Source organism: Nerophis lumbriciformis, linkage group LG02 (assembly GCF_033978685.3).
Source record: "Nerophis lumbriciformis linkage group LG02, RoL_Nlum_v2.1, whole genome shotgun sequence".
NCBI lineage: Eukaryota > Metazoa > Chordata > Actinopteri > Syngnathiformes > Syngnathidae > Nerophis > Nerophis lumbriciformis.
The window spans coordinates 29,016,466-29,040,000 of NC_084549.2; the positions used below are offsets into that span (position 1 = coordinate 29,016,466).

At 42.5% G+C, this 23,535-nt stretch overlaps 1 protein-coding gene across 1 annotated transcript in view; it reads right to left on the minus strand.

The window, feature by feature from the left end:
• sptlc3 (serine palmitoyltransferase, long chain base subunit 3) overlaps nucleotides 1-23,535 on the minus strand; it is a 58,779-nt gene that overhangs the window by 507 nt on the left and 34,737 nt on the right. The window contains exons 10-12 of the mRNA XM_061960307.1: nucleotides 9,015-9,141; nucleotides 3,547-3,682; nucleotides 1,431-1,560 (exon numbers count right to left, since the gene is read on the minus strand). Coding sequence (XP_061816291.1) covers nucleotides 1,431-1,560; nucleotides 3,547-3,682; nucleotides 9,015-9,141 — 393 coding nt within the window. The remainder of the gene's footprint in view (nucleotides 1-1,430; nucleotides 1,561-3,546; nucleotides 3,683-9,014; nucleotides 9,142-23,535) is intronic.

The following is a 23,535-nucleotide window of genomic DNA, read 5'->3' on the forward strand; positions in this document are numbered from 1 at the left end:
CCAGATTAAAGCTCGACAAATATGCCCCTACCAATTCACAATTTAATAAAAAACAGGTCTACACGTCTTAGAATAAAGATTGATGCTTTGCAAACCAATGTGTCAGAAAGCTGCATACGGTGGGAGTTGTTCGTTTGATTGTTTTGCTGTTCTCCAGTGAATAGTCGAACCTAGCATGGTGTTGCTGTTAAAACAAGTCTCAATCTTAGCTCTTTAGCTCACACAGGTATGCTAGTGCTGCTAAAATGTGTGTTCTCATCCTATTTTTCCTTGTAGAATTTGCTGTATCCATGATGTTAGGTAAATACAGAATTGCAGTGTAGACAAAGGACGCAAATTACGCAACAGCGTTTCTTGAAGCCACACACTCTGCCGGAGACAAGCATGGATCAACACAGCTTATCAACATTAAAGCTATTGTAAACACAATCAAACTGGTGCGTACCCAATAGGGCTAACAAATAGCATTTTGGGGCATTGTGGGCAACACACTATTGTGGGACCTCTGAAACGTATTTAAAATAGTTGAAAAATGCAAAATGAAACCCATAATAAATATAGTGGTACGTCAACATTAGAGTGTTTTGAGATAAGAGCTGTCTCTTTGCTAATGGTTATGCTTTAAATTACAAGCATCTCTGCCATCAGTTGGAGTAGCAAATGTCACAGTGAACCCCATAAGATCCACCCAAAACATCTGGTCTTACTTGCTAGCATTATCTTATAGCTAGAGATGGACATACATTTGTTTTCCTGCACGAGGAAGGAAAAATGTGAGTGTGAAAAAAACAGTGCTGAGAAGAATGGGATGATTATATTCATTTAATTAAAAAAAAAATAAAATCATCCCAAAAAGACCGAGCGTGACGTCGACAATTTGAGCGTATCACTGCTCGTCTGCACCACACTGAAGCAGAGTAGGTTAACGCCAACCAATGATGTTAAAATAACATCTAAATGGCTGACATTTATCCATGAAAATATAAAAATGCTGCTAATTGTGTGTTTGACAGAGAAGCAGGTGGAAGGAGATACCATAGACATCCACTCTCCAAAGTAAGTACTGTACATTATTATTACATTACGTCATAAAACTACTGTAGTTGTTCGTGCTACATTATAGTGTATTGTTTTTATACAACATTTATTATTCAAAAAGTTGTTTTTCTTTTAAAAAGGTATGTTACATGTTAAAACGGTGCTGTTTTGGGGGGGCCAAACACCAAATAAATTGATTTCAATTCATTCAATCGGCAACACTGATTTGAGATACAAGAGTTTTGAGTTAAGAGCTCTGTCACAGAACCGATAAAGCTTGTAAGTTGAGATACTACTGTAATTAATTTTTCAAAAAATACGTAAAAAAAATATTGTCGTATGGTATGGGACCTTTAACCCTTGTGTGGTGTTCGAGGACAATAAAGACATACCTCATCCAGCATGTCTTTGGTGTGGGCAGCAGACATGCAGAAGCGAGCTCGGGCTTCCGTAATCGGCGTGGCGGGGAATCCGACCACAACCACGGCAATTTTCCTCTTCAGCATCTCTCGAGCAAAAGCGCTGGTCAGAGGAACGAACATTTGTTACATATTCTGGTTCACTACAAGATGTACATTTTTATGAAGAGATACATTGGCATTGTGTTCCTGTAAAACTACTTCTTGCTCAAATAGTGTATATTGTTGACTGTTTTACTATCTCAGCCAAGGGGGCGATGCTTTCATTGCTGTTTATTCGCTTTTTAGCACCATTACACAAAAACTACTAACAGTTTTCATGGAAAACTGTTCCTTTTACTTTGTGAAATAAATACTACAGATTTTAGTGCATATCCTGATAAAGGTGCATACTTGTAAACATTGTAACAAACATTCTTGATTTCTTAGATAAAATGTAGGTTGAAGCAGGACGTGGCTCTCTATAAGGTGCTGATCCACGTGGTGGAGGTCTGCCATTCTAGCAGTGGCGGGCCGTGCGTTTCTCACTTAGGCCTTCAATGATTACCTCTCAAAAAGCCATAATTTATATCACCACCTGACCATTGCTTCAAATATTATACAGGAACACATTCATGCACCACCTGGCATTGAATCTCCTCAACAGTGTACAAAACGGGTTATTTTCTGGCACATTTAAAAATCAATAAACCCGCATCAGCCATTAAAACACTTATGTGGTACTGTCAAAATTAAAATTGCAAAAAACATATTAAACTTGAAAAAATAAAGACATAAAATATTTGATCTCACAATTTGTAGGACCCATTCGACGCCATATATATGCCAGTGGTACACCTTGTAGTCGTTTGATTCGAATGGAAATGGCGGGCATTTCCCCATTTCATCGTCGGAACAGCTGAGCTAGCTTCCGGGGTTGGCCGACATCATCTCACAAGATGTAAGATCTCTTTAAATATCCTTCTTGGAAATGGCCTTGCAAATATATATCTGCCACCTAATCAACGTTTTGTTCTCCTTCTTTGTGGATTACGACACAACACTTCCTGCTTCCTGCTAAATTGCAACTTGTGAATGACAAGTGAGTATCCAATCACAGTCTTGTTAACATCAGGCTACCTAGATAGGCTATTGTCAACAACTTGTGATCTGATTGACTATTGCAACGGTTTTTCAACTGTATGTGTTCTCAAATTCATCCGCTAAGTGTCCCGGTGAGTATCCAATCACAAGACACATAAATGTCACTTTCAACCTTAGGCCAGCTCGAAGGCCTTACTGATAACAACTCGTGATCGGATTGGCTGTCGCAATTGTCTATCAACTGTATGTGCCCGCTCACTTAAAATGCACGGACGCCTGCATTGTTTGATTCTGAAGGCCCCGGGCAGATTTGGTACAGCATGGCAACAAAAGCTAGCTGAATTCTGATTGGATACAAACTCTAACCTAAAACAACAGCACTGGAAAGAGCATAATATGACGAATATAATATAAATACTTTCAGATATTTAGGGAAAGTAAATTAAAAAATACTTTTATCTTTATTTATGATAATGATTTCTGGTTATGTTAGGCCAGCAGAGAAGGCCTTGCTGGCCCTGACGGCCCATCACTGCATTCTAGTACTGACATATCTTTTTCACGTCTTATTTGGATCTTAGCGTCCAAACAGAGCCGTCCTGCCTCGCTGTGTGATCATGCAGCAACTCTTTCTCAGGGCTCGTGCGCGTCAACATGCACTAAAAGACACATTATACCTGAGTGGGTTCTGCATAATAGCTACCTGATGTTTTCTCCTCAGTAGTCACAGATACGAGTCAACCCAAACAGTCCACACCAGTGATTCATGGAAACTTCTAAATGTGGGCCGTGGCAGCCGTTCAAATCGCTTCAACATGAAACGCGCTGATGTGGCTGAAAATTGCTCGTGACAACAAACAACGCTGACATGAGCGTTTAATGCTTGAAAATGGGTCCGCGCACAGTTCATCTGACAAGATGCGCACTGCAGCCTGAAGGAGGCTTGTGTATGTCAACAATGTGTGCTTGTGTTAGTGTGGTGCTTGGTCGACTGCAGCATCCTTACACTACTTTGCCCGGCATATAGAGCAGGATAGGGACCACGGGGGAGTCGTCGTTGCCGTAGATGATGAAGCCCATCTCCTTCACTTTGGCCCTGAAGTATCGAGTGTTCTGCGCCAGCTGCCGAATGCGTCTGATGCCTTCAGTTAAAACAAGCGAGAGATATGTTTTGATTTATTTTGAAAATATTTTCACAAAACTTATATGATTTCTTCCTTTGCAGACTTATAAATGTTGTTACAATATTGGACACTCCTGTTAAACAATGCCAAAGTTCATACATCTGGACAAAGCTCAAACAAAATCTCGTTGTTCATGTATGACTTAAGTGTTATTATGACAATGACAATAAAGGAATTGATTGATTGTAAGCTTGCACGCAGTTTTTTAACAGTGGGCCATTTGTGACATCACTGATTGACAGACGTACATATGTAGTGGAGTTGTCCCGATACAAATTTTTTGGTACCGCTATTGGTACCAAAATGTATTTTGATACTTTTCAAAATAAGGGGGACCACAATAAATTTAATTATTGGCTTTATTTTAACATAAAATCTTATGATATATTAAACATATCTTTCTCATTGCAATCGAACAATTTTGTCATAAAATAAAATAGTGAACATACAAGACAACTTATCTTTTAGTAGTAAGGAAGCAAACTAAGGCTCTTAATTAGGCTGCTGACGTAGGCAGGAACATATTTTGTCATATCAGATTGCATTATTTTGTCAGAATTATGAGTGACAAGCGGTAGAAAATGGATTATTAACCTACTTGTTCATTTTCTGTTAATATCTGCATACTTTCTGTTTTAACTTGTTCTACTGTAACCCATTCCTCTTTGCACAACCTCTCAAGCTCCATCAGCTTGGATGAAACATCCAGGATGAACATTGCTGCATTCATCTCAGTCAGGGAGGTGACCAAGAACCCGATGGTCACTGTCAGAGCTACAGCATTTCTCTGTGGAAAGAAGAGAACCTTCCAGAAGGACAACCATCTCTGCCGCAAACCACCAATCAGGCCTGTATGGTGTAGTGGGCAAACGTACGCCCTTTTTTTTTTTGTAAAAGGTTTGCCAAAATGCACCGAAAAGACTCTCAGATAATGAGAAACATATTTCTTTGGTCTGATGAGACAAATATTTAACTTTTTGGCGTGAATGCCAGGCGTCATGTTTGGAGGAAACCAGGCACCGTTCATCACCAGGCCAATACCATCACTACAGTGAAGCATGTTGGTGGCAGCATCATGCTGCGGGTATGTTTTTCAGCAGCAGGATAAAGGGAAAATGAATGCAATGTACAGAGACATCCTGGATAAAAAAAAAACCCGATGGAGCTTAAAAGGTGCTGTCAAGAAAAATGGGCAAAGAGGAATGGGCAAAATTGCCCAAAGATTGGTGTGCGAAGCTTGTGGCATCGTATTCAAAAATACTTGAGGCTGTAATTGCTGCCAAAGGTACATCAATTAATAAGTATTGAGCAAAGGCTGTGAAAACTTATGTACATGTGATTTTTTTTTTTTAATTTGCTAAATTAAATTTAAAAAAAACTTTTCACATTGTCATTATGGGGTATCGTCTGTAGAATTTTGAGGACAAAAATGAATTTATTCCATTTTGGGATAAGGCTGTAAAAGCAAAGCGCTGTGAATACTTTCCAGATGAACTGTACAACTATGAACAAGCTTACTGATGTGTTTAGTGGGACAGGCAAAAGTTAGGTCTACGAAAATGCAGTCGTTTATAAATCATACAATGTTTTCTGTGCAAGCAAATGCATCACAGACCAGTCCCTGGACCAGTGGTTGAGGACTGCTGATCTAAACCACAAGGAAATGTGTTACATGTAGATTTTATTAGGTCCCCTTTGAACGACTAAAAAATAATTCCTACAATTTTTAGTGTAATTAAAACATTTAAATTATCGGTGTTACACTACGCTCGCAACTGGGCCTTATGCAGCAGTGACCCACCAGGTCAAGAATCAATCAATCAATCAAAGTGTATTTATATAGCCCTTAATCACAAGTGTCTCAAAGGGCTGCACAAAGCACAACGACATCCTCGGCTCAGATCCCACATCAGGGCAAGAAAAAAACTCAACCCAATGGGATACAATGAGAAACCATGGAGGGGACCACAGATGTGGGCACCCCTCACCCCCTGGGCGACCGGTGCAATGAAGAAAAGAAGATAGGTAGGTCTTTATTGGCATTGCACAAGTACAACGAAACTTTGGTGAGATGAGGCTTGCAAGCAAATTTTTATAATGCAGCTTAGTGCAACATACAGGATAATAATATATAAAACCCGTTTCCATATGAGTTGGGAAATTGTGTTAGATGTAAATATAAACGGAATACAATGATTTGCAAATCCTTTTCAACCCATATTCAATTGAATGCACTACAAAGACAAGATATTTTATGTTCAAACTCATAAACTTTATTTTTTTTTTGCAAATGATAATAAACTTAGAATTTCATGGCTGCAACACGTGCCAAAGTAGTTGGGAAAGGGCATGTTCACCACTGTGTTACATGGCCTTTCCTTTCAACAACACTCAGTAAACGTTTGGGAACTGAGAAGACACATTTTTTAAGCTTCTCAAGTGGAATTCTTTCCCATTCTTGCTTGATGTACAGTTTAAGTTGTTAAACAGTCTGGGGGTCTCCGTTGTGGTATTTTAGGCTTCATAATGCGCCACACATTTTCAATGGGAGACAGGTCTGGACTACAGGTAGGCCAGTCTAGTACCCGCACTCTTTTACTATGAAGCCACATTGATGTAACACGTGGCTTGGCATTGTCTTGCTGAAATAAGCAGGGGCATCCATGGTAACGTTGCTTGGATGGCAACATATGTTGCTCCAAAACCTGTATGTACCTTTCAGCATTAATGGCGCCTTCACAGATGTGTAAGATACCCATGTCTTGGGCACTAATACACCCCCATACCATCACAGATGCTGGCTTTTCAACTTTGCGCCTATAACAATCCGGATGGTTCTTTTCCTCTTTGGTCCGGAGGACACGACGTCCACAGTTTCCAAAAACAATTTGAAATGTGGACTTGTCAGACCACAGAACACTTTTCCACTTTGTATCAGTCCATCTTAGATGAGCTCAGGCCCTTCGATGGCGTTTCTGGGTGTTGTTGATAAACGGTTTTCGCCTTGCATAGGAGAGTTTTAACTTGCACTTACAGATGTAGCGACCAACTGTAGTTACTGACAGTGGGTTTCTGAAGTGTTCCTGAGCCCATGTGGTGATATCCTTTACACACTGATGTCGCTTGTTGATGCAGTACAGCCTGAGGGATCGAAGGCCACGGGCTTAGCTGCTTACGTTTTCTCCAGATTCTCTGAACCCTTTGATGATATTACGGACCGTAGATGATGAAATCCCTAAATTCTTTGCAACAGCTGGTTGAGAAAGGTTTTTCTTAAACTGTTCAACAGTTTGCTCACACATTTGTTGACAAAGTGGTGACCCTTGCCCCATCTTTGTTTGTGAATGACTGAGCATTTCATGGAATCTACTTTTATACCCAATCACGGCACCCACCTGTTGCCAATTTGCCTGTTCACCTGTGGGATGTTCCAAATAAGTGTTTGATGAGCATTCATCAACTTTATCAGTATTTATTGCCACCTTTCCCAACTTCTTTGTCACGTGTTGCTGGCATCAAATTCTAAAATTAATGATTATTTGCACAAAAAAAATGTTTATCAGTTTGAACATCAAAAATGTTGTTTTTGTAGCATATTCAACTGAATATGGGTTTTAAATGATTCGCAAATCATTGTATTCCGTTTATATTTACATCTAACACAATTTCCCAACTCATATGGAAACGGGGTTTGTAATAATCATCCGCAACGTCATGATTTTAAAGTTTTTGTCAAGACGGACGCAGTCAAGAGTGATCTGTCCAAAGACGTGTTCTCAGTCAGTTGTCAGTGGTATTTAACGCAATGTTAGTTCTTATCTTATTATGTGAGTCCTACACTTCCATCTGGGCCTGAGCAGCCTCCCCTATGAAGTTGATGGTGATTACAACTCAGCTGCAGCAGCAGATGGTTCAGTTTTTTCCGCAGACGGGCACGCTGTGTGGACTCGCGTTCTGCCAGACTGAGAGCCCTTGCAGATATTACACTTTTTTTTTTTTTTTTTTTTTTACACAAAACGCACAAGTGAACACATTTAATGCTTTAAGTGTCACATGTATTTCAGGTAGGGAATTAGGAACAAATCAAATCCGGCGGGGGCCGCCTTCGCGGCCAAACCCCCCCCCGACCTCCCTTTTACCACCCCCGTCTTCCTTAACGAGCCAGCTAGCTACGTGGCTCAATCTTGGAGCCGGGTTCTGTTTGCCTCTGATTACCTGGGAACAGATTGTAAGGGGTGGACGAGAACATTTAAAATCTTCTAATCTTAGATGCGGGAAAACACATAGCATGCAGGCACAAGCACAGATGCACGGGCTTCGTTTTGTAGACGACAGGACAAGACAAGGAAAAAGGGGAAGTGGAGGCCAAGAAAACTCAAAAACCTGATGCTACATCCAGAAATCAGGAGGAGTGCTCAGACAGTGTGTGACGTTCTCTTTGTCGGAGTTCCTCCATGTTTCTGACCTCTTGCCGCCCATTTGCTGTCAAGTGTGAAATTCAACGTTGGGGAGAAAAACAGGGGCGGCGGAGGAAGACGGAGTCGGAGCAGAATGAAACTAATGTGGCGCAGGCATAGAGATAAACGAACACGTCTTGTTTACAAGTGATCTGTCGGACACTGGAGTCATTGTTTTTGCTGGACGACAGGTCTCAGCAGTTATTTCATTGGGCTACGTGAGATGCAAGGCATGCTTGGTTCACAGCCAGACACTAAAAAGACTGCATATTTTATAGTCTAGTCCGTCACACTGATTATGGTCTGTCATATTAATTAAAGCACTGCAGAACTAAAGCTGCACTGTCAATGACCTGAATAATTCTGGTGACCTTTTTACTTATTATTCTTATTAGGCATGAATTTGGTTGCATTCTACCTGTGCAAGCCTAGTATGAGGGGTTTGGTTCTTTGGTGGTACTGCAACTAATGACCAATTCCCTGCCCTCGTGTCTGATACCATTAAAGCAGAAACTATTCAGAGGTCCACGGTTCCTTAAAACACACATGAAAATGATTTCCTCTATGTGAGGGTCACGTGTGCTCGGGTACTCCAACCCCCCTCTTCTTTCTACCCCTGCAGACCCTTGGTAATTGTTACCACATTTTCGGACTGAGCAGCTGTTTGTCTTCCCCTGCGGGTCTGAACTTACTTCTAATGCTAACATTGGTACAGTCCTCTGGATTCAGATTGCTTTTGTTTCCATAAAAATTACACACAGGTGTAAAGGTTTACGTAAAGACAGGGAGATAGTATTCGTATTGTATGGGTACGGAGATGGTACAGTACTTACCCTCTTCACTTCCATCTTGACCTGTGATGCACTTTATGGTCCGTATGATCTGCTCAGCTATAGGGGGAGACATGCCCGAGGTGTACATGGCGCTGTGGGATCGGCTGCGCAGGTAGTCTACCAGGTCCTGCAATGAAAGTTCGGATGACATGTCGGTCACTGAACGTGATATTCTACAAAAAATATTCACCGAGGGCCCTATTCTCAAGTTTGCGCATAACTGTTTTTATTTTTTACATGCTTGAAGTTATCCATGTTTCTCTTGTTCATATTGTCCTATCCAACCTCCGTACACAAGTGAGGCCCGTGTGCTGATCTCTGGAATAAAGACGGGCTCTTTAATAATGAGGTGAACGTTGCTGTGACATTTTTTTTTGCTGTGTAAAAAATTATGAAACATGAAAGTTTTTCTAACGCTTGTGAATGTCATTGAAATCCATGAAAAAGTTAACACTTTAAATTTAAAAAAGGCTGGAGGCAACCAGGCAGTGCTTTTCATGTGAATGTGTGTTGTCATGGGAAAGGTGTGTATGCACGTCTTCTTCCTGGCTAGATGTGTTTAATAATCTGTAAATTAGACTTTATTTACTTGTTACTATAACCACCCTGATGTTATTTATGAGTTATGTTTAGTACGTATGCTTGTGAAGCTGTGACGCGTCAGAGGGGCTTAAGAGCTGTTTGTGTGTGTGTGTGTTTACGCAGGGGAGCATGACAGTTTAATATTAACTGTTAAAAACTCAATCAAATCAATTGATAGACACTACATTATGTGTACATTTGTTCTATTATATAGTCATATAGTTCAGTGATCATGGTCTAGATCAGGGGTCGGCAACCCAAAATGTTGAAAGAGCCATATTGGACCAAAAATACCAAAAAAAAATCTGTCTGGAGCCACAAAAATTAAAAGCCTTATATAAGTGTTATAATGAAGGCAACACATGATGTAAGTGTCTATATTAGCCTACTATCAAAGGCCGACGCAAATCTTCGATGACAGAAATTTTGTGTTTTAATTTTTATTCTACACATATCAGTGGATGGGATAAATCCTGGAAATGACTGGCTCAGAATGGCCAAAGGTATAGATGTGTGTGTCCAAGTTTAAGGAAACAGCAGGCTGTCTTCTTCTAATGGATGTAATACAATCTTTGCAAGCTGGGTAACGTTTGCTGTGGTCTGGAACAACATGGCGCACAAACAACTATCAGAAATGCAGCCAATATTACATACAGATATGTCAAGAGACATGCAAATATAAATTAAATACACAGAGGACATAAGTAAAGGAAATTCAATGAGCTCAAATATGCCTTCAAAAACGAGGCATAATGATGCAATATGTACATACAGCTAGCCTAAATAGCATGTTAGCATCGATTAGCTTGCACTCATGGACTGACCAAATATTCCTGATATGCACTCCAACAAGTCAATAATATCAACAAAGCTCACCTTTGTGCATCACAGTGTAAAACATTTGGTGGACAAAATGAGACAAAGGAGTGGCATAAAACATGTATTTCTGTGGCAGCATCGGAGAAAGTTGTCCATGTAAACAAACTACAATGAGTTCAAGGATCGCTGAAATTAATAGGACTAAACAGTGCTTGCCAAATACTCTCATCAGTGAAGCATGTACAGCAAACGATGGGATTTATAACAATTAGGAAGGTTTGTGTTAGGTTTGTGCTCCTACAGAAATGATAATAAAACAAAATACAATTTTTTCTTCATCTTTTTCCATATTCACACAGGGAGGTCCAGGGAGCCACTAGGGCGGTGCTAAAGAGCCGCATGCGGCTCGAGAGCCGCGGTTTGCTGACCCACGGTCTAGCTGAAACCGTTGTTAAATCCGTTAGTACCAGAATGTTCAAACTTGGCTGATATACACACGGTAACCTTCTGCTGTGGTCGTACTTACGAGACAACAATGTGCATTTTTTAATAGTTAATCAGTAGCATTATGGTCCTTTTATCCTCATCTCAATGGATGTTTGTAAGTGTAAGTGCTATTGAAGCAATCAAAATAGATTTGATAGTTTTCTGGAAGTTTATTTTATCATTTTGTATCACTGCTGCCATACTGGTTTATAGTAGAGATGTCCAATAATATCGGACCGCCGATATTATCGGCCGATAAATGCTTTAAAAAGTAATATCGTAAATTATCGGTATCGGTTTCAAGATTATCGGTATTGGTTTCCAAAAGTAACATTTGTGACTTTCTAAAACGCCGCTGTGTACAGAGCGCCAATTAATCCTTAAAGACGCTGCCTTTCCGAACTGGCTCAGTCACATAATATCTACGGCTTGACACACCCATTAGCGAATGCAAGCATACTTGATCAAAGCCATACAGGTCACACTGAGGGTGGCCGTATAAACAACTTTAACACTGTTACAAATATGCGCCACACTGTGAACCCACACCAAACAAGAATGACAAACACATTTCGGGAGAACATCCGCACCGTAACACAACATAAACACAACAGAACAAAGACCCAGAACCCCTTGCAGATGCTTGTTTTCATTCAGAAAAATCTACGTCTCACACGTGATGACAAGGAGAAAAATTAGCCCACTCTTTGAGCTTCATCTGTTGCACAAATAGACTAATAGTCTGGACTGAGTGAAGCCGTTTTATTTATGTTTTGTGCCTTTTTTTCCCCATGCACTTTAAAGGATGGCTGTGTTTTCTACTAGTCTAGACTGAAGCAGTTTTATTAATGTTCATGCACTTTAAAGGATGGCTGTGTTATCTACTAGTTTAGACTGAAGCAGTTTTTTATTTTTGTGCCTTTTTTGTTTTTATTTGCACATTTTTGTTACTCATACGAATACGTTAAGAACAGGGCAGATTGAGCCCAGTTTATAGTATACTTTGGACTGATGCTGTGTGCCTTCATTGTTTTTGTAAATGTTGTTTTGAGGCATGTTTAAAAAAAAATGCACTTTGTGAAAGTCAAAGTACAGTGTTTCCCATAGTTGTAGTGGGTATCAGGATTATTTCAGGGAGAGCATGTCCCACATTCCAAGCTGCTGTTTTGAGGCATGTTAAAAAAATAATGCACTTTGTGACTTAAATAATAAATATGGCAGTGTTGTAGAAATTATTGGAAACTCAAGACAGCCATGACATTATGTCCTTCACAAGTGTATGTAAACTTTTGACCACGACTGTATATGTATGTATACAGTAAAATGTTTTATTATTTTATTATGTGTGATGTACACTAGTTCCAAACTGTAGGTGCAATATATTGTTTAACCTTTTGGGGCGCTGGGCTTATTTCAGCCTCAGAGACACCTGGGAGCAAAAGTACTTACCGTATTTTTCGGAGTATAAATCGCTCCGGAGTATAAATTGCACCGGCCGAAAATGCAGAATAAAGAAGGAAAAAAACATATATAAGTCGCACTGGAGTATAAGTCGCATTTTTGGGGGAAATTTATTTGATAAAATCCAACACCAAGAATAGACATTTGAAAGGCAATTTAAAATAAATAAAGAATAGGGAACAACAGGCTGAATAAGTGTACGCTATATGATGCATGAATAACCAACTGAGAACGTGCCTGGTATGTTAACGTAACATATTATGGTAAGAGTCATTCAAACAACTATAACATATAGAACATGCTATACGTTTACCAAACAATCTGTCACTCCTAATCGCTAAATCTGATGAAATCTTATACGTCTAGTCCAGACCTGGGCGTTCGGCGGCCCGCGGGCCACATCTGGCCCTTTGTGCGTCCCTGTCCGGCCCGCGTGAGGCCAATCATAAATTACAAATAAATGTAAAAAAGTATCTATGTCGAGTGTGCAATACAACGGTGCTGCTTTTGTTTTGAAAAGCGTTTTGTATTACTTCCGTGTGGACGTATGCCGTGTGTGATTGTGAGTGAATGTGAACAGCGGCAATCACAAATTACAAATAAATTTAAAAAAACATCTACTGTATGTCGTGCGTGCAATACAACTGTGCTGCTTTTATTTTGAAAATTGTTATTTATGGACGTATGTCTGGGTGTAACCTGTGAGTGAAAGTGCACAGCGACAAGTGATGCCCAGTTACCACCGAGATGTCAGCTCACGCTAAAAAAAGAAAAGTTGATGACGAATGCCGTGTTTTCAACAAGACATGAACTGCCAAGTATTTCTTTACAGAAATTAAAGATACATCTGTGTGCTTAATGTGTGGTACACAGGTTGCTGTGTTTAAAGAATATAATTTGAATCGCCACTACACGACCAAGCATGAGGAAAAATACCGGAATCTGTCTGATGAAACGCGTGCAAGGGAGGCTGATGCGTTGATGGTAAAACTGCAAACCCAACAAGGACTTTTTGCCATATTTCACACCCCCAGAGATGCAGCCGTAAGGACAAGTTTCATCATTTCTCACAAAATCGCCAGAAAAAGTAAGGTGTTTTCTGACGGAGAGTTTATTAAGAAGTGCTTATTGGACTCTGTTGCGCTGATATGCCCGATATCTCCCGACACATTGTATAGAGGCGGGTTGAGACCATCGCTGGAAACTTGGAGCTTCAGCTGAAGAACAGAACAGCCGACTTTGACTGTTTTTCGCTGGCTTTGGATGAGAGCTGCGATGTACGTAACACCGCCCAGCTGCTCATCTTCTTACGTGGGATAACTGCAGACTTTCAAATTACGAAAGAGCTGGCAGCCATGCAGTCAATTAAAGAGACAACCACAGGTAAGGACTTGTTCACATAGGTAAATGCGTGTTTGGACATGTTAGGACTGAAATGGGACAAGCTGGCAGGTGTGACAACAGATGGTTGTCCAAATCTGACGGGGAAACATTTTGGATAATGCAGGATAAAGTGACAGAAATTAACCCTGTGCAGAAATGGACATTTTTGCATTGTATTATACATCAGGAAGTGTTGTGTAAGACACTGTTAAAAATAAAACCATCAAAAGCAATATGCTTTTGTATAAAGTTAAGTTAGGTTAAATGAAATTATTATTATTGTTATTATTAATTATTATTATTATTGTGTATCTTACGGTATACCTCAAATAATAATTTTGAGCAAAATTTAATTGAAATATTGTCGATGTGGCCCTCCAGCTGTGCTCGGGTTGCTCATGCGGCCCCCGGCAAAAATTAATTGCCCACCCCTGGTCTAGTCTCTTACGTGAATGAGCTGAATAATATTATTTGATATTTTACGGTAATGTGTTAATAATTTCACACATAAGTCGCTCCTGAGTATAAGTCGCACCCCCGGCCAAACTATGAAAAAAACTGCGACTTATAGTCCGAAAAATACGGTAAGTCTATGGGAGAATACACGCAAGCCCATATTTGACAGGAAACACCCACATTTCAGGGTTGCTTGAGACAGACCTAAGTTGAGGGGGAGAATGTTTTGCGACCAGAATCTGCACAATTGCACAGCTTTTTTAAAAAAAAACTTAAATACATGGGTGAATAGGGCACTGAAAGACTAAGGGCCCCATACTCCCATTTGCGCGTAATTATTTTTTATTTTTACACGCTTGAAGTTACGCATGTTTCCCTATTTCATATTCTCTCATTCAGCCTGTGGACGTACCCACCCTGCCTAAGTTCGGCAAAAATGAGTAAATCGTGAAAGACATAACTACTTTGCCATCACACTTTTTTTTGGATGCTGCTTAAAATTTGTAGATCATGTAGTTTTATTAACACTTATGAATGTCATTGAAATCCATGAAAAATATATAACACTCAAAAATGTCAATTTTTAAAAAGCTGTATCAATCTAGGCAGTGCTTGCCATGTGTACGTTTGTCGCCATAGTGATGTAGTGTGTTTGTACAGGCAACAAAGCATCTTATTCTTGGCTGGATGTGAATAATAATCTGTAGATAAAACTTTGTGTGACTTGTTATTATAACCACCCTGATGTTATTTGTGAGGTGAAGACTTAGTACAAATGTTTGTGAAGACGTGATGCGTCAGAGGGCCTTAAACTCGTGACAGCTGAGCTTGATATTACCGGATAAAAAAAATAAAAATTAATAGACGCTACATTACATATGTATTTTCTATCAAACAGTCACAAAGTTCAATGATCATGGCCCAGATGCATTGAACGTCCATTAGCACCAGAATGTTCAAACAAAGCCGATATAGGCACGGTCCCTTTCTGCTGTGATGCATTTAGATGTGCATTTTCCAGAATTCATTAAGCAGTTTTGCTCCTAAGTACCTCTAAAGCTGCAATAAGTCCAGCGCCCCGTGAAGGTCAAACATTATGTTGCACCTAAAGTTTGGATGCAATGTACAGCACACATAATAAAATGACAAAAAAAACTTCCAGAAAAATATCAAATATATTCTGATCGCTCCAATTAAGACAAATGGAAACATCCATTCAAATGAGACTAAAAAGGACCACTCTGAATTGACTATCAAAAAAGATCATTTAGATTAATACATAAAGTTGGATATAGAGAACATACAAACCCTTTATTTATTAAATCACAATTATTGAAATTCAAGGATTTGGTGCATTTGCAAACAGCTAAAATGATGTATAAAGCAAACTATGACCTGCTACCCAAGAATGTACAACAATTCTTCTCAACAAAAGAGGAGAAATATAACCTTAGAGGAAAATCTAATTTAAAATGTTTGTATGCACGTACAACACTTAAAACCTTTAGTATATCAGTGTGTGGAATTCAATTATGGAATGGATTAACCAAATAAATCAAACAAAGCACCAATATGATTTAGTTTAAGAGACTGTTCAAACTACAAGTGTTCACAAAGTACACAGAACAAGAATTATGATGAACATCTTAAACCATTTTTTTCCCTTTATTTTTTATTTTTATTAAGACAAATATTATTTACGTATTTAATATTTGTTTGTTTGTTTGTTTGTTTGTTTGGGGGGGGGGGGTATGGTATTTATCTTTATTTTTTTTGTCATAAAAAAATACAATCATGTGTACTTACGGACTGTATCCCTGCAGACTGTATTGATATATATTGATATATAATGTAGGAACCAGAAATATTAATAACAGAAAGAAACAACCCTTTTGTGCGAATGAGTGTGAATGAGGGGAGGGAGGTTTTTTGGGTTGGTGCACTAATTGTAAGTGTATCTTGTGTTTTTTTTATGTTGATTTAATAAAAAAATTAAAACACTTTTTTTTTATTTTTTTTTTTTCTTGTGCGGCCCGGTACCAATCGATCCGCGGCCCGGTGGTTGGGGACCACTGATGTACAGTATATATGCAGACTTTAAGTGCAATATAATATTTCACCTCCTCTCTGAGCTGCCACCTTAACGTGGTAGAGGAGTTTGCCTGTCCCAATGATCCTAGGAGCTATGTTGTCCGGGGGCTTTATGCCCCCTGGTAGGGTCTCCCAAGACAAACTGGTCCTAGGTGAGGGATCAGACAAAGAGCAGCTCGAAGACCTCCATGAATAATAAAAAACAAGGACCCAGATTTCCCTCGCCCGGACGCGGGTCACCGGGGCCCCCCTCTGGAGCCAGGCCCGGAGGTGGGGCACGATGGCGAGCGCCTGGTGGCCGGGCCTGTCCCCATGGGGCCCGGCCGGGCACAGCCCGAAGAGGCAACGTGGGTCCCCCCTCCAATGGGCTCACCACCCATAGCAGGGGTCATAGAGGTCGGGTGCGATGTGAGCTGGGCGGAAGCCGAAGGCAGGGCACTTGGCGGTCCGATCCTCGGCTACAGAAGCTAGCTCTTGGGACATGGAACGTCACCTCGCTGGGGGGGAAGGAGCCTGAGCTAGTGCGCGAAGTGGAGAAGTTCCGGGTAGATATAGTCGGACTCACTTCGACGCACAGCAAGGGCTCTGGAACCAGTTCTCTCGAGAGGGTCTGGACTCTCTTCCCCTCTGGCGTTGCCGGCAGTGAGAGGCGACGGGCTGGGGTGGCAATTCTTGTTTCCCCCCGGCTCAGAGCCTGTACGTTGGAGTTCAACCCGGTGGACGAGAGGGTAGCTTCTCTCCGCCTTCGGGTGGGGGAACGGGTCCTGACTGTGGTTTGCGCTTACGCGCCAAACCGCAGCTCAGAGTACCCACCCTTTTTGGATTCACTCGAGGGAGTACTTGAGAGTGCTCCCCCGGGTGATTCCCTCGTGCTACTGGGGGACTTCAATGCTCATGTTGGCAATGACAGTGAAACCTGGAGAGGCGTGATTGGGAAGAATGGCTGCCCGGATCTGAACCCGAGCGGTGTTTTGTTATTGGACTTTTGTGCCCGTCACATATTGTCCATAACGAACACCATGTTCAAACATAAGGGTGTCCATATGTGCACTTGGCACAAGGACACCCTAGGCCGCAGTTCCATGATCGACTTTGTAGTTGTGTCATCGGATTTGCGGCCTCATGTTTTGGACACTCGGGTGAAGAGAGGGGCGGAGCTTTCTACCGATCACCACCCGGTGGTGAGTTGGCTGCGATGGTGGGGGAGGATGCCGGACAGACCTGGCAGGCCCAAACGCATTGTGAGGGTTTGCTGGAAACTTCTGGCAGAGTCTCCTGTCAGAGAGAGTTTCAATTCCCACCTCCGGAAGAACTTTGAACATGTCACGAGGGAGGTGCTGGACATTGAGTCCGAATGGACCATGTTCCGCGCCTCTATTGTCGAGGCGGCTGATTGGAGCTGTGGCCGCAAGGTAGTTGGTGCTTGTCGTGGCGGTAATCCTAGAACCCGTTGGTGGACACCGGCGGTGAGGGATGCCGTCAAGCTGAAGAAGGAGTCCTATCGGGTTCTTTTGGCTCATAGGACTCCTGAGGCAGCGGACGGGTACCGACAGGCCAAGCGGTGTGCGGCTTCAGCGGTCGCAGAGGCAAAAACTCGGACATGGGAGGAGTTAGGGGAAGCCATGGAAAACGACTTCCGGACGGCTTCGAAGCAATTCTGGACCACCATCCGCCGCCTCAGGAAGGGGAAGCAGTGCACTATCAACACCGTGTATGGCGGGGATGGTGTTCTGCTGACCTCGACTGCGGATGTTGTGGATCGGTGGAGGGAATACTTCGAAGACCTCCTCAATCCCACCAACACGTCTTCTTATGAGGAAGCAGTGCCTGGGGAGTCTGTGGTGGGCTCTCCTATTTCTGGGGCTGAGGTTGCTGAGGTAGTTAAAAAGCTCCTCGGTGGCAAGGCCCCAGGGGTAGATGAGATCCCACAGCATCCTTAAGGCTCTGGATGCTGTGGGGCTGTCTTGGTTGACAAGACTCTGCAGCATCGCGTGGACATCGGGGGCGGTACCTCTGGATTGGCAGACCGGGGTGGTGGTTCCTCTCTTTAAGAAGGGGAACCGGGGGGTGTGTTCTAACTATCGTGGGATCACACTCCTCAGCCTTCCCGGTAAGGTCTATTCAGGTGTACTGGAGAGGAGGCTATGCCGGATAGTCGAACCTCGGATTCAGGAGGAACAGTGTGGTTTTCGTCCTGGTCGTGGAACTGTGGACCAGCTCTATACTCTCGGCAGGGTCCTTGAGGGTGCATGGGAGTTTGCCCAACCAGTCTACATGTGTTTTGTGGACTTGGAGAAGGCATTCGACCGTGTCCCTCGGGAAGTCCTGTGGGTAGTGCTCGGAGAGTATGGGGTATCGGACTGTCTGATTGTGGCAGTCCGCTCCCTGTATGCTCAGTGCCAGAGCTTGGTCCGCATTGCCGGCAGTAAGTCGGACACGTTTCCAGTGAGGGTTGGACTCCGCCAAGGCTGCCCTTTGTCACCGATTCTGTTCATAACTTTTATGGACAGAATTTCTAGGCGCAGTCAAGGCGTTGAGGGGATCTGGTTTGGTGGCTGCAGGATTAGGTCTCTGCTTTTTGCAGATGATGTGGTCCTGATGGCTTCATCTGGCCAGGATCTTCAGCTCTCACTGGATCGGTTCGCAGCCGAGTGTGAAGCGACTGGGATGAGAATCAGCACCTCCAAGTCCGAGTCCATGGTTCTCGCCCGGTAAAGGGTGGAGTGCCATCTCCGGGTTGGGGAGGAGATCTTGCCCCAAGTGGAGGAGTTCAAGTACCTCGGAGTCTTGTTCACGAGTGAGGGAAGAGTGGATCGTGAGATCGACAGGCGGATCGGTGCGGCGTCTTCAGTAATGCGGACGCTGTATCGATCCGTTGTGGTGAAGAAGGAGCTGAGCCGGAAGGCAAAGCTCTCAATTTACCGGTCGATCTACGTTCCCATCCTCACCTATGGTCATGAGCTTTGGGTTATGACCGAAAGGACAAGATCACGGGTACAAGCGGCCGAAATGAGTTTCCTCCGCCGGGTGGCGGGGCTCTCCCTTAGAGATAGGGTGAGAAGCTCTGCCATCCGGGGGGAGCTCAAAGTAAAGCCGCTGCTCCTCCACATCGAGAGGAGCCAGATGAGGTGGTTCGGGCATCTGGTCAGGATGCCACCCGAACGCCTCCCTAGGGAGGTGTTTAGGGCACGTCCGACCGGTAGGAGGCCGCGTGGAAGACCCAGGACACGTTGGGAAGACTATGTCTCCCGGCTGGCCTGGGAACGCCTTGGGGTCCCACAGGAAGAGCTGGACGAAGTGGCTGGGGAGAGGGAAGTCTGGGCTTCCCTGCTTAGGTTGCTGCCCCCGCGACCCGACCTCGGATAAGCGGAAGAAGATGGATGGATGGATGGATAATATTTCACCTTATTGGAGCACTGGATTTACTCAACCTCAGAGGCTCGTAAGAAAAGTACTTAAGTCGAAGGGAGAATACGCTGAAGGACAGATTTGACAGGGGACACCCACATTTTAATCTTGCTCCACCCAAAGTGTGTATCTTGGATGAAGGCACGCAATGACAGACTTAAGTCAAGTGGGAGAATTCTGCACAGCCAGAATTCACACAGTTGCGCACTTTTTCTAACTGTGATACGTTTACCACTGTTGGTACACAGGCTTCTCTGGTGGTACGCAAAAGAATCACTTAATTAAATAATGTAATGAGTCGAACCGTTAAAGGGTTTATCAGCCTTTAATTAAAGTCGTTAATCCAACTACTATAGGCCGTAGTCGACGCCAAAACAAACAATTAAGACAGACAGATTTTATTTGACTCATTAATTAAGTACAGTGTTTTATTTTCCTATATTCAAACAGTGTTACTGTTCAAACTGTGTGTAATGTTACAATGGCCAAAAATATTAAATGTAGTTATTAAATTGATATTGATATAAATATTAAATGAAAAAAACTGCTCAGTGGCCTCGTGGTTAGAGTGTCCGCCCTGAGATTGGTAGGTTGTGAGTTCAAACCCCGGCAGTCATACCAAAAACTATAAAAATGGGACCCCTTACCTCCCTGCTTGGGTTGGAATTGGGGGTTAAATCACCAAAATGATACCAAAGCGCGGCCACCGCTGCTGCTCACTGCTCCCCTCACCTCCCAGGGAGTGGAACAAGGGGATGGGTCAAATGCAGAGGGTCATTTCACCACACCTAATGTGTGTGTGACTATCAGTGGTACTTTAACTTTAAATAAAACCGCCGCCTTGTTTTTAATGAATACTTCGGCCTACTACGCTCTTGTGTTTAAATGTTACGTCATTAAGGTGGTACTTGGAGAGCCAAGTGTTTTCTGAGGTGGAAGAAATGCACTTCTCCAGCATATTCACTAGAGGGTGCCGATGGCCATGCACACGCTACACCTGAGGATCAATCATAACAGCAAAGATGACCTACTACTGTACATAAATGAGCTCTGGAACCGCTTCTGCTCTGTGCTCGCAGGGGGTTAGAGCTCTAATTTAGGGACGAACTGATGCCGCAATGAGCCAGAACGGACCCTGTCGTGCTCATTATTTCTACATGTCAGCAGGAGATAGCTTCTGCTGCTGGTTGTGAAGATGTGAGGCGCAGGATTGTCAGAAATCTTTCTGATCTTTTGTCCTTGGAGTGTGTCAGTGTGTGTTAAGTGCTTTGAGGTCGGAGCAGACTCTGAGCAGCCTCGGAATGTTCAGTGGCCAGCGGTTGGGGGCAAAGACACGTCGTTGGAGATGCTGTCTGGCCACCACTTACACTCTCGCCATCTGTCCCCACTGGGCGGCGGCTGCGGCTTCCTCGTGCACATGTGAGGGGAAGGGATTTAAGGGGAAATGCTCAAACGCAGGATCCTGAATCAAAGTGACATCTGTTTTCGTTTTAAGACGTGGGATTTTCACCACAGGATTTTAGTGTGACCAATATCACCAGAAGGGCCAACACGTCGGAGGAAGAACATCGATGTCCGTTTAGGGTGTGGAGTGACAGCTTAAGAGCCTTTCCCACAGCCGCAGACACAAACACAATTACTAATGTTTCAGTGCACATCCAAAACAAGCAGGAGCAAAACAACAAATCAAAACAGATCTTCAGTTTTTAGTATGAGTCCTCTTTTTATTTTAATTCTAACCCAAAAAATGTCTCAGTTTTAGTGCAATAAAACATGTGTAGGTTATTCAGTGTCTGCTTTTTTTTTTATTTAACGGAGTACGGCTGCAAAATAATCCACCATGGGACCAAATAAAGTTGCGACTGCCAACTCTTAAGAAGGTGAAAAACACTATTGTATCAGTGGCCTCGTGGTTAGAGTGTCCGCCCTGAGATCGGTAGGTTGTGAGTTCAAACCCCGGCCAAAGACTATAAAAATGGGGCCCATTACCTCATTACTCAGTATCAAGGGTTGGAATTGGGGGTTAAATCACCAAAATGATTCCCGAGCCCGGCCACCACTGTTGCTCACTGCTCCCCTCACCTCCCAGGTGGTGGAACAAGGGGACGGGTCAAATGCAGAGGGTAATTTCACCACACCTAGTGTGTGTGACTATCAGTGGTACTTTAACTTTATTCAAGAAATAACTCAGACGAGGTGGTGTCCGTGTGGCATTTAAATTGTACTTGCAATGTTTTTTGCATGTACATCTAAAATTATTCTGTATAATATAATATTATTTGTGTTAACAGCATTAGATTTACTGTATGTTATTTCTAATGGGAAAGATTGTTTCGGTTTTAGTTTTCAACTGACCTTTTGGAGCGAATTAATGAAGAAAACTGAAGTACGACTGTAATTTTTTTTTTTTATGTTTTCAACTCTCATAAAAGGCTACAAAATGACTGTTTTCCAGAAGTTGTGTGCAGAGTTCTGTAGAATTGTGGGGCTCATACCACAACAACAAATACCTCAAATCTAAAGTTGCTCTCTTATCTCGCATGTTTCTTCCTGGGCTTTACTACAGCCAGCTGTCAAACCAGGCACAGTGCTGGTACTTCAAACATGATCATGCTTGTTAAAGACGTTGCTGTTAAATCTGGAGCACAGTTCCGACGGCTGCCACAAGAAGGGGCTGGCCATCTGCCAGCTGTACCTTCTTATTACGGCTGAGCCAACATACGTGCAAGCACAGGAAGGGTTACGTTCTCAATACCTAATTCGAACAACATGGCTACTTCCTATGCAGCGTTCTAATCAAGTGCCACAAAAGCTGTGCGGTTATGTACTAAAGTGTACTTTTTAATGGAGTAAATGGAATTAAAAAAGCCTAAGAAACATTTGTTGGACGTATGTGAGCTTAGAGAGAGCTACTGTGTAGTGAGAGAGTGCGGATGGTTATTTAAATATATTGTCAAGCAGAACTAGGATATTTAAAAAAAATAATAAGTTTTATTGTGTAGAAAATGGGAGATCCAGATAGTATAAACAAAGTAGATTATTGGATTTATTTAGGGATGCACAATCTTTTTATTTCAGGTTGATATTAATACCGATAACTTGTTAACATCTATAATATTTACATTTAACTGTAGTTTGTGCACACCTTTCTTTGCAGCTGGTTTGGGGACACTTCTTTAGTGGCGCAGGCACCAGCTCAGTGGCCTTGTGGTTAGAGTGTCCGCCCCGAGACTGGGAAGTTGTGAGTTTAAATCCCGATCGAGTCATACCAAAGACTACAAAAAATGGGACCTATTGCCTCCCTGTTTGGCACCCAGCATCAAGGGTTGGAATTGGGGGTTAAATCACCGAATGATTCCCGAGCGCGGCCACCGCTGCTGCTCACTGCTCCCCTCACCTTCCAGGGGGTGAACATGAGGATGGGTCAAATGCAGAGGACAAATTTCACCACACCCAGTGTGTGTGTGACAATCATTGGAACTTTAACGTATCCTCTTGGGCTTTCAAAACACCGCCGTTGCGAGCCTTGCCTTTCAAGTTGCTGATGAGGTTTGCTGTGTTGAACGTTTTCTTCCATTCTCACGGAATGTTTGTAGAACATTTGGTGCAAATAGCGCGCAAAATGTTTTCCTCTGAAACAGTGAAGAAGTCCAACATGATCGATGACATGTTTGTTTAAACTGAGCTCAGGGGAAATTTACGACAGGCTGTTGTTAACAGCAAGGTAGAGGTAGTAGAAAAGGAGCGCTTCAATTGCTCACCTCTACCTACAGCCGAGTACTAGTAATCGTATCCTTTTGGAGCATTTTTATTGGTTATATTGCATCAAAATTCC